Genomic DNA, 11,872 nt, shown 5'->3' with positions numbered 1-11,872 from the left:
CTAGTGAGTCGGTTGCTCAACATTTAATATCTGCTTATGGTTACTCCATGAGCCCAACCTCACCATCTCTGTCTCATAAACTTCATTCATCTCCCACGAAGCCCTCTACATGTGTCCTGTTACAATAATACTCTCAATAAATATACAAAGGTTTAACACCATGGGTGGAGTCTTAATGCCTATTCCTTTCACATGAGTGACCAACTAAATCAATACATATTCTACATCATGCCAACTCCCCTCCAACTTTAGTTCGTTCAAAATTTGGCAGACCATTATGATCACTCTTGTCATACCTCATAGCATTTAACATTCATGGGGGCATGCTTCCACTTCCCCAGTCTATTGGCTAGGTGGGATAGAGGTGGCCCCCAACCTCTATTGTCACCCCATCCAAAGGAATAATAATAATAATAATAATAATTTAATATAAATTTATAATTTAGTTAGCTTTTATGATTTTTTAATTTTAAAGTGTGATATATCATGAAGAAAGTGTTTTAATGTTTATGATACATTGTGTTTATAAATATTTACAAATTATTTAACTTATATCGATGTGGTAATTTCATTTTAATTTCCATATATAAACATTTTTATAAATTATATTATTTAATTTTAATTATTTTTAATAAATAATTAGTTAAAGATTTTATATGTAAAATGTTATTTTTTATATATAACAAATTTTATGATGCATATTTTGCTATCTATATTATATATATTTTTTATATTAATCATTCCCTGTGTGTAAAAAATTATATAAGATAATTAAAAAAATGTATTTTGTTCATATATATATATATATATATATATTTTATTAAATAATTTATTTATTTATTTTAACAAATTATTTATATATTTTTATTGATAAATATAATAATAATATAATAATTAATTTATTAATAGTTGAATTGAGGCTTCTGTGATTCATAATAGTTGAAAGAATAACTTTGGTGTAAATCACATGTATACAGACATTTGTCGACGCATTTCGAACCAACTAGTGTGGTTCATCGTCAGGACAAGTTGAAGAAACAGATCCAACTTAGCATGTCAAATACCAAACAAAACCATAAATGAGATATAATGTTGTACACCCAACATCATCTTCTTCCCCACGTTCAATTATGTCACATGCATCTTCAAAACTAAAGTGTTGGTTGCGATCATTCATGTTTAAAATTTAACAAACTATTTAAAAAAAAAATCTTTCCAGCTAAAAAATTTAATAAATTGCATTTCAAGCCCCAATGTATATATATTTCAAAACAGCGAAAACGCCGAACATGAACATCACAACCCTCGCTAACCACTTTCCACTTTAATTGCCTAGAGGTGCTCCATTTTTTCCACCGTCTATCCGTAAGGAGAAATCATGGTCCACAAGATCGAATAGCATATATGTGGGTCACTGACCACTTTAACCCTAATCCCCTTGGACAAGAGGTCGATAACCCCTCGACGAAGGAGTACGTATATGGACTGGCGTGCAAGCTTCTCAGATGTGACAATTCGCATGGCGCAGATTTGGCCACCCACGCCATGTTTTTATCTCTGGATCCGCCGCTCCCTCAGCCACTACAAATACAAGTATATATACCAATCAATATATCCAGCAAACCCCTCCCCTGAGCCGAAGGCCAAAGCCTGTCATAGCGTTGGAATATGTCCTTGATGGGCTTCAAAAGTAGTGTGTATACCGCCAAGCTGCCTAATCCCTTTCTGAGAATTTGGACGGAAATAACATCTGCATTCTTGTTGCACACTTCGTGTATATCCATCCGAAGGTTGCACATTTTGTTTATATCCATCTGTCCCTCCAGGATTCATCACCATCTGCAACAACGAGCGTTCAACCTGCATGTTCTGGGAAGTGGTTGTTCGCAACGGCATTAAACCAGAAAGACGACAGTCCGAGTTATTATATTCTGCTTATGCAGAGCCGAGGGTTTTATACTTGCAATTTCTTGAGTATATATCCAAGAAATGGAGCATATTCAACAATAAATATCTTCACACAAGAGGATCAACTGTCACAGCCCAGACCTCCATAGTATCATCAGATCAGTATTCAGCAATTCTGCAGCTTGGATGGGAGGAAAAGGGGAGAATTCTGTAGGTTTATCAGATGCTGTTGATGCAGAAACCTCTCAAACACATTCAGAGTATGGTTTTAATGCAAAAATCAAGAGATCAGAATGGGATTTGAAGGTACATACGGTAGTTGACTCTCAATGCAGGGAAAGAAAATCCGATTGCATTGGAGCCATTGCATTCAATCCAACGAACAAATGGCTGGCAACAGGAGGATTGGCAAGAAAAATTCGGTTGTATAACTTCGATTCTTTGATAAATTTTCTTTCGGAGGAGGAGGAGAATGATGTGAGAAATGACCAGACTGTGAAGAGAGGGGGTCGATCTCATGGTGAGGAGAGAAAGATGGGATGTTTTAATCAGAATCCATGCACAGAATCTGTGTTATGCACTCCTGCAAAGCTGAGCAGCCTGAAATGGGACCCAGTGCATGGAGAAGTCATTATAGCCAGTGGGGATTATGATGGAGTTGTGACAGAGTGGGACACTGAGAAAGCTTTAGCAATCTATGAACGAGACGAGCATGGTGGCAGGAAAGTATGGAGCGTGGATTATTCTCTTCTATATCACAGTCTGTGTGCTTCGGCCTCTGATGACGGAACTGTGCAAATATGGGACAAAAATTGTAACCAGACCGTCAAGGTTTTATCAGCACCATCTGGAAAGCCTGTCTGTTGTGCAGAGTTCAGTCCATCCAATGGAAATCTGGTGGCCATGGCATGCTCTGATCATGGAATTTATGTTTATGACACACGAAGAGTTTCATCACCGTCATCTTCTGCTCTGTTTGTTTTGTATGATCACAGCAAGCCTGCAAGTTATGCGAGATTTTTTCGTGAGAACATGGTTGTGTCTGCAGCCACTGATGGGTCTATCAAGCTCTGGGACATCTCCCATTCTATGGCAGAGGCTGTTTTGCCTGTGAGGAGTTATAGGGGTCATTGCAATAAGAAGAATTTTGTGGGTCTGTCTGTCTGGGAGGAGGGGGGTCTCTTTGCTTGTGGGTCTGAAAGCAATGAGGTTTTTGCTTATGATTATAGGTGGGGGAGTCCTCTTTGGACACATGGCTTTGATGTTAATAATGGAGAAGGAAGTGTAAGGGCTTCAAGTGAAGATTTGGGTGGAGACTTATTGTTGTTGGAGGGGAGGGAGAGGAGTAGGAAGTGGATGGATATGGGTTTTGTGAGTAGTGTTTGTTGGAGGCAGAAGTCCTCTGAATGTGAATGTACCCTTGTTGCTGCAAATTCTTATGGGATGTTGCAGGTGATCATTGGAAACAGGAGATCCATTTCAGTGAATGTATAATACTTGGTCCAAGCTGACATTTAAAAAAGTGCAGAAGACTTACCTGGTTTTGTGAGTAGTGTTTGTTGGAGGCAGAAGTCCTCTGAATGTGAATGTACCCTTGTTGCTGCAAATTTTTATGGGATGTTGCAGGTGATCATTGGAAACAGGAGATCCATTTCAGTGAATGTATAATACTTAGTCCAAGCTGACATTTAAAAAAGTGCAGAAGACTTACCTAAGTGCTCTACTTACATGATATGGAACTTTAATCACAACTTCCAAAACTGAATGCATCACTCAACTCACTTAGGGAGACCGATTTTACATTAATTCCACTGACTTTGTTTATCCACAAAAGGGTTTATCTGTAGCTGCTCCTGCTTCTCCAAGGTCTTTGCCTCTTTTATTATGGAATTTCATTCCATATTTGTGTATTTATCTTTACAGTTCAGCTATTCTAAGATCTACATGTTGTAGAGAATTAGTCCCAGTCCTATACTCTCGGAAGGGTCCTATCTAACCTGAAAGGGCAGGTCCATATTAATGGAGAACGTACTTTATTGGGCATTAACTCTTAGTTTCAGTCTGGAAGTACTTCCAGGCATTGTTCATGTCCTACAGCGAGCTTTTAGGTACGATGTACTTATTTTCTAATTATAGCTTTGACATGGAAGGTGCTTCATCAAAGGGGTATTCAAAACATTTTATTTTTGATGATTTATGTTGAGCTAATTGATCCACCAATATTTCAATTATGGTTTCTTTTGTGTGTTCTTTACCAATATAGTCATAATTGATCCACCAATATTTCAATTTGTGTTTTCTTTGGAATTGATCTTTATGATTTGCTCACATAAAGTAGTCTTACCACATGGGGAAGCCTTGGAAATTCAATTGATGAATTGGAAATTCAATTGATGTACTGATAAAAAGAAGCAATAAAGTGTTTGAACATTTATGTGAAGCGGTGAGTCAAACTCAAAAGGAGTAAAGTATACTGAAGTATTTATGGCCCCCTTTCAATGGTCAAACTGAAAAGGAGGAAAGTATGCTGAAGTATTTATGGCTCCTTTGTAATGTCGAATGGGTTTTTTTGTCAGCTTCAACGTTATGATGGGTACTTAGGTACTTCTGATTTTTGCAATTCTTATGTATTAAATATATATATATTATAAGAATCAAATTTATTTATGTATATTTTTAAGATATTTAAGTAGTTGAAAACTATATGATATATATGTTTTAAATATTAAATATTATTATTATTTTTGTAATTTATATATGATATATTTAAAGTAGATTATTTTTATAAAATTTTAATTAAAATATTTTTTTTAAATATGTTTAAATTTTTATTATTATTTAAGTTTTTCAATGATAAGACTATATTTCGTGTTTCTTAATTTTGAATGGATCTAGATACTTGAAAGTAGATTAGAGATCATTTTCAATTGGAACTTTGATTTTTTATGTTGAAGGATTTGTTAAAAGGAAGTTTGTCCATGATTAGACTAATCTTGTTACATATCTTATCTATAAGCAACATAGATCTATTTTAACATTAGATATCATGCTTTGAGATGGGTGCCTTGAGGTGTAAGTCTTTGCCTAAGTTTTTGTAATATAAGAAATGTTTCCTCGTTGAGAGACTTGATCTTTCTTAGTGCATGAAAAATCTAGAGTTAATATGGATTTATGTTGGTTCTCTATGTTGAGAAGTGTAGCAAGAAAGGCTCAATTTGGCTTAGCCTTGGTCAAATTGAGAAAATTTGAAATTTCCACATCAGCAGGCAACTTAGAGGTAGTTAACTGAGGTGACATGGCTCTTGTCACTCAGTTAGCTTAGTAAATTCAAGTTAGAAGGCTTGGACTTTAGTTACACATGTGTGATTGCTAATTGTAGTAATCCAGTTCAATTATTTCTAGTTGTACTCAATTAAACTAGTTCTAATATTTAATAGAACTAGTTGGAGGTTAGTTGTGCAGTGGGACAACAATCTAACTTCAGAGATCATCCAGTTAACTAATCAATCAACCAAAAATAACTCACGCATGCAAGGAATTTGAATTGCTCAGCTGTGGTGGAGATTCCAAGGTAGTGTAACATCAGTTGTAAACTAGTGTTTAGTGTACAAGTGTTGCATGCAATCAATGATCAATCACCGAGAATTGCACAATTATTTTGGAGGAATCACTAAAGAATAGGGACTAATTTCCTCAAGATTTCTGCAAGGAAATAGGGGCCTTGGTGGGTAAATATTTGGCTAAGTGTTAGCCAGAGCTTGTTCATTGAGTAAGAGAACAATTATTCTTTTGCAAATTGAGCTCAGAGCTGGAGCTAGAAATTAATAGTTTCTCAATTCATTGATTAATGCAAACAAGCTTGAGGGGTTTTTCGCAGTTGGGTTCCCTTAGAGATCATTGTGTATTTGCGGTTTTGCTTATTGCATGTCTATGCATGTTGTTCTAAATTATGATTTTCATTCCACAAATCAGTAGAGTAGAACCGTGTCTCTTGTTTTCAAGTCAAAATATTGAGCAATTGCATTTTATATCAAAATTTTTACATGGTATTAGAGCCCTCAAATCACATTAGAACCAGTATTTCAAACTTTTCCCTGAGGAATTTTGATTTGGTAGCTTTAGTGCAACATTTTTTCTTCAAGATCAGGAAAATGTCTTTCAATGGTTTGAGATTGGAGTATTCCCTAGAGGGTAGCTCGAATTTCATACCCTAGAATGATCGAATGGAAGCAGTGCTAGATGACAATGGTGTGTTAGAATATGCGAAACTGGTATTGCAAAAACTACACAGTTGAATGCACAACAACTAACCTAGTGGAAGAAGGATGTTGCAAAGGCGAGAAGAATTATTCTAGAAGGCATGAAAGACCATGTGGGCTCAAATATCCATGACAAAGAAACACCAATTACTTTGTGGAAGACACTGACTTGGCTATTCGAAAATAACAATGAACATAGAAAATTAGCCCTGAAAGACAAACTTCGAAACATCAGGATGCAGAAAAATGATATTATTACCCAGTATCTCTCCAAGTTTACTCAAGTTCCTAATGAGCTTGGAGGAGTCGGGGTGAATTTTGCAAAAGATGACCTAGTGAGCCTAGCTCTTTTAGGCCTTCCAAAATCTTGGCACAACAACCAGGACTTTGTGAATGGAAGGGAAAAATTACTGAATTGGGAAAGGTTGTGGTCTGATTTGGGTCAAGAAGAGTTCAAGAGAAATAACAAAGATTGGACATCATCCAAAGCTGAGGATGAATAAAATTTTTCCTTGGTTGGAAAGGGGAAGAAGGGAAAAGGAAAGAAGACCTAGAGAAAACCTCAATCTAGCCAAAACAATGGTAAGAAGAAAGACTTGAGTAAGATAAATGCTTCCACTATCATGAATTTGGGCAATATGCAACAAAATGCCCATACAAGAAGTCTAACAAGAAGCCTTCCGGAGGAGCAACAGGTGAAGCATTGGCTTCACAATTTGAATTAGACTTCACCCTAATAGCATGCAGGGCCAACAATGTTATGGGGAGTGTGTGGTACCTTGATTTTGGTGCCTCGTTCCACTTGACAGGGTGTAGAGAGTTTTTCAGTGACCTCGAGGAGAAAGATCTCCAAATGCATATTGTGCTTGGGGATGACAGAAGGTACAATGCCATCGAGATTAGTACAGTAACCTTTAAGAGGGAGTCGAGATCCCCTCTTTGCCTCAATGATGTCATGTTTGTACCAGGCCTGGAGAAGAACATCATCTTTGTAGCATTTCTAGAAGATCGTGGCTATGATGTTATTTTTAGTAAAGGGAAAGCATTTATGAGACACATAGCTACTAGGCAGGTGAAGCAGATCGAGGTTCGTGTGAAGAACCTGTACAAACTTGATGTGGAATATTGTGTTGCATTAAGCAGTAAGGCAGAGAAAGTGCAGAGTCGAGATGTTGGTGAACTCTAGCACAAAAGACTTGGTCATTTTCACCATGGCACCCTTAAAATTATGCAACAAATAACCACAGGCCTTCCTAAAGGATCACTTGAGCACCACGATGTCTGCAAGGGCTGTACCTTGGGGAAGTTTGTAAAATCCACATTCCATGATCGAGACAACAAAACAAATGCAGTCTTGGAGAGAGTCCACTTTGATGTTTGTGGACCCTTCTCGAAAACCTCCACTACCAGACATAAATACTTTGTTATTTTTATTGATGATTTCTCAAGAAAGTGTTGGATCTTCTTCATGCGGAAGAAGGATGAGACATTCTCAAAAATTTGTAGAATTCTAGGGACTAGTTGAGAAAGAGACCGACAAGAAGGTGAAGGATCTCATGAGCGACAATGGAGGTGAGTATGTTTCGAATGACTTCAAGGAATTTTGTTCCAAAGAAGGAATTCAAAGAGAACTAACAACTCCACACAACCCATAACAGAATGGGGTAGTTGAGAGAAAGAACCAGATCATTATGTGATCCAGATTTAAACACGAACGCAACAAATTACAGATATAACCATACATATAGAGATGTAGTAGAAATAATACTTCATTTCATTACTGTAAAATACTGAAATATTCTTACAAACATAAATGGAAATAAACTACCTAGGGCGATGGTAGCTTATCTCTGAGAAGAGATGTGGCGGCTACATGCCTCTGCACTGTGTTACAATGAGGCTCGAAGGCCTATTTATTGTTGAGAAACAATGAAAAACTATAAACATCCAAAAACCTAACCCTAGGAGATGAAGCGCCAAACTATGGGCCCCATTTTGGGTAAATTGGTACATCAAATTCCTGGGGTCGTAACTTTGGCAAATGATCTCCGTTTGACGCACACAATACCTCGTTAGAAAGATCTATCTGAGGACTTCAACTTTGGGAAGAGCAACATCGGTCCATTGGACCCATGTTGCTCCCAGTTTTCCAAAAAGAACGTCGTTTAGGGCCTCAAAATGGCTCTGGAAGTTCAAGACCCGAAAAACTGCTAAAAATAGTAAACTGTGCTACAATTAAGGAAATTGAAAAACTAAAAGAAACAATGGTGGGGGCCCAAGTGGAATTGGCAGGTGGCCACCAATATCCACCTGGATCATTCCTCCCCCCTTAGGAAGCAATGGTCCCCATTGCGTTGAGTTCCTCCATGAGATGAGGAAACTTCTGCTGAACTTGGTCCCTAGTAAGCCACTTGCCCTGGTGAAGGATTTGACCTACTTTGACAACTCGATACAGTTGGATCTTCTGCTGGCGAGTGTGCTTGATCTGTATGTCCATGATTCGATCAGTTGTAGCTTGTTCCATGCAATTTGGATTTAACTCTGTGGGTGTGAGCTGCTCTGCAATGTCGGATGTGTCTAGTAATGGTGGAAAGTATGGCCGAAGGTGGTCCACATTGAACATTGGGTGCAGGCCAAGGAATGGGGGAATGCTGAGCTCAAATTCATTGTCTCCCACAACCTTGGTAATGGTGTAAGGACCATATCAGAGTGGTCTGAGTTTTTGATAGGCTCCGGTAAGGCGTTCCTTTTGCAAATGCAACCAAACTTTGTCGCCCACCTGAAACTTGTGTGGCACCCAATGTTGATCATGTAATTGCTTGTACTTGGCATTTGATTTCTCCAAAATGTTGTGGACCTGCTAGCAAATATGTTGGATGTGCTCAATGAAGTTGTTTTCCTTATCTGTTTCGGACTGGACATGAACCAAATCTACCTGAGTAGCTGCAAATGGCATGGCCACATCAATGGGATATAGTGGCTGGAATCCCAAGCCCGCCTGAAAAGGGCTGTGGCCAGTCGAGTTGTGGAGAGCCTGATTATAGTTGTGCTAACCATAGGGGAGGTTCTCATCCCATGTGTGTGGATGCTTTGAGTTGTACATGCGCAGAATGTGTACGATCATCCTGTTGACAACCTCTATCTGGCCATCAGTTTGGGGATGGAAGGCTGTGGACTTAGTGAGTTTGGTGTCCAGCATCGACCAAAGACTGGACCAAAATGTACTGAGCAACCTGCTGTCCTGATCTGAGATGATAGACTGTGGGATCCCAAAGTGTACCCACACTCGTTCAAAGAAGAGTTTAATAGTGGCTTTTGTTGTGATATTCTTCTTGCATGTTGCCATAATGGCCATCTTCGAGAACCTATCGACGACCACAAAAACACAGTCATTTCCATGCTTATTGGAAGGAAGGCCTGACATGTAATCCATGGAGATGGATTCCCAAGGTCGACTAGTGGTAGGCAGCGGGGTATAGAGGCCTTGCTTCTTGATGGTCGATTTTGTAATGGCGCAAGCAGTGCATGATCTGATGTACTTCCTGACATCTTGTCGAAGATTCTGCCAATAGATATACTTTTGCAGTACTGCCACTGTTTTCTCGACCCCTAAATGCCCAGTAGTCGGACTGTAGTGTGCTTCCCAAATCATCTTGGCATGCTCGCTTGAAGGAACACAAAGCTGACCCAGGTGGCATAACAGGGCATCCTGGAGGTGAAAATCTGGAACATGCTGACCCTCCATGAGTGTCTGGTATGTGTGGCCGAATTCTGGGTTGCTTTTGTAGAGAAGTGGCTAATCAGAAGTCTCATGCCCATAAGAGTTGAGCACGGTGGTTAACGCCATGATCGGTGGTCGACTGAGGCATTCTACAACATTATTAGTGTTTCCCTTCTTATACTTGATATTCAAATGGAACTGTTGCAGGTATGTGGACCACTTCTGATGGCGATCATTCTACAATTTCCCTTGGGTTTGTATGAACTACATGGGCCAGTGGTGTGTGTGGATGACTGTTTCCTTCCCCAAAATGTAATACTTCCATTGTCGGCAGGCCTGCACAATGGAATACATCTCTTTGTCATAAGTGGGATACTTACAGACTGTGTCTGAAAGTGTCTCACTGTGATATGCCACTGGATGCCCGTGTTGAGTAAGGACTGCCCCAATAGCATAGTCAGAAGCATCTATCTCGACCTCAAATGGTTGTTGCAAGTCTGGTAATGCGAGTACTGGTGTCGAGCATAGGCAATTTTTCAACTCTGCGAATGCATTTTGTTGACATTTAGACCAAAAGAATTCTGCTTTCGCTCCTCCCTTAGTGACTTGACTCAAGGGCCAAGTGATATGAGAAAATCACAACACGAACCTACAGTTGAAGTTGGCAAGACCCAGAAAGTTGCAGAGCTCTGTCAGAGTGGTTGGAGATGGCCAATCCCGAATGACTTGGATCTTAGCTGGATCCACATGCACCCCCCATTCATCAATAATGTATCCGAGATACTGAACCTGGGTCATGCCAAAAGTGCATTTCTCTAAATTGGCACACAACTTGTGTTGCCATAGTGTTTGGAGAACCTGTTGGATGTGGTGGAGATGCTCTTCCCAACTCTGGCTGAAGATTACGATGCCATCCAAGTATACCACTACAAATGAGTTGGTGAATGGCCACAAAATGTCATCCATTATCCTCATGAAGGTTGCAAGAGCATTCGTCAATCCGAAAGGCATAACCAACCATTCGAAAAGGCCCTCCTTGGCTTTGAAGGCAGTCTTCCACACATCGAAGGGTTCGATTGGTACCTGGTGATATCCTGACTTCAAATCGATCTTGCTGAAATATTTTGCCCCTTTCAGTTGGTCTAGGAGGTCATCAATCCGTGGGATCGGGTACCTATTACGGACAATGATCTTGTTCAGTGCCCGATAGTCAATACAGAGTCTCCAAGTCCCATCCTTCTTCTATACCAATACAATCGGGCTCCGACAGGGTGATGAACTCGGACAGATGTAACCTTTCTGCAACAACTTCTGAATCTGCCTCTTGATTTCATCATTCTCCGTAATAGAGTGTCGATAGATTGGTCCATTGGGCAGCGGCGCACCTGGGGTCATATCAATGGAGTGCTTGACCTGACAATGCAGAGGAACCCCTGCGGGGGAGGTGAAGATGTCCTCGTACTCCTCCATGACCTTGTACATCTGTAGTTGTCATGCGGAGGGGCCCTGTCTGGAGGTCGTGGCCACCTTCTTCTTCTTTCCTTGAGGGCGTATCATAAGGAAAACAAATTTCCCAGTTTTTGAGATGAGCTTACTGCATTGTTTCGCAGTAACCAAAGAGATGGCGGTAGGTGGTGCTACCTCCGGTATCCTATACAACTTATTTCCCAAAGTAATAATAATAGCACAAGGTCTTGATTCATACACAACATGTCTCTTCCACAAGTATGGTTGACCTAATAATACATCACAAACATCAAGGGGAGAAACATCACACAATACCTCATCCGTGAAGGGCTTGATGTTGTATGGAAGGCAACATTACTGGCTCACGCGAAGATCCCGTCCTTGGTGAAGCCACCTGATAGTGTACGGTTGTGGATGTGTTGTGGTCAGTAAGCCCAATCGCTTCATGAACTCTACCGAAATGAGGTTCTTTTGGCTCCCATTGTCGACAATGAACTGTAGCGGGGAGCCCTTTACC

At 39.7% G+C, this 11,872-nt stretch overlaps 1 protein-coding gene across 1 annotated transcript; it reads left to right on the top strand.

Moving 5' to 3' along the window:
• The first annotated feature begins 1,470 nt into the window (after positions 1-1,470).
• LOC149146944 (WD repeat-containing protein RUP2-like) lies at positions 1,471-4,136 on the top strand. Its single transcript, XM_089439113.1, has one exon. The coding sequence runs from the start codon at positions 2,095-2,097 to the stop codon at positions 3,400-3,402; it is 1,308 nt and encodes a 435-aa protein (XP_089295239.1). The 5' UTR covers positions 1,471-2,094; the 3' UTR covers positions 3,403-4,136.
• Positions 4,137-11,872: the final 7,736 nt, after the last annotated feature.

Source organism: Pinus tabuliformis, chromosome 9 (genome assembly GCF_031772625.1).
Source record: "Pinus tabuliformis cultivar Carrire ecotype Pingquan chromosome 9, CPIR1, whole genome shotgun sequence".
NCBI classification, from domain to species: domain Eukaryota; kingdom Viridiplantae; phylum Streptophyta; class Pinopsida; order Pinales; family Pinaceae; genus Pinus; species Pinus tabuliformis.
The sequence above is the reverse complement of the archived record's forward strand: the minus strand, read 5'-3'. Positions and strand labels throughout refer to the sequence as shown.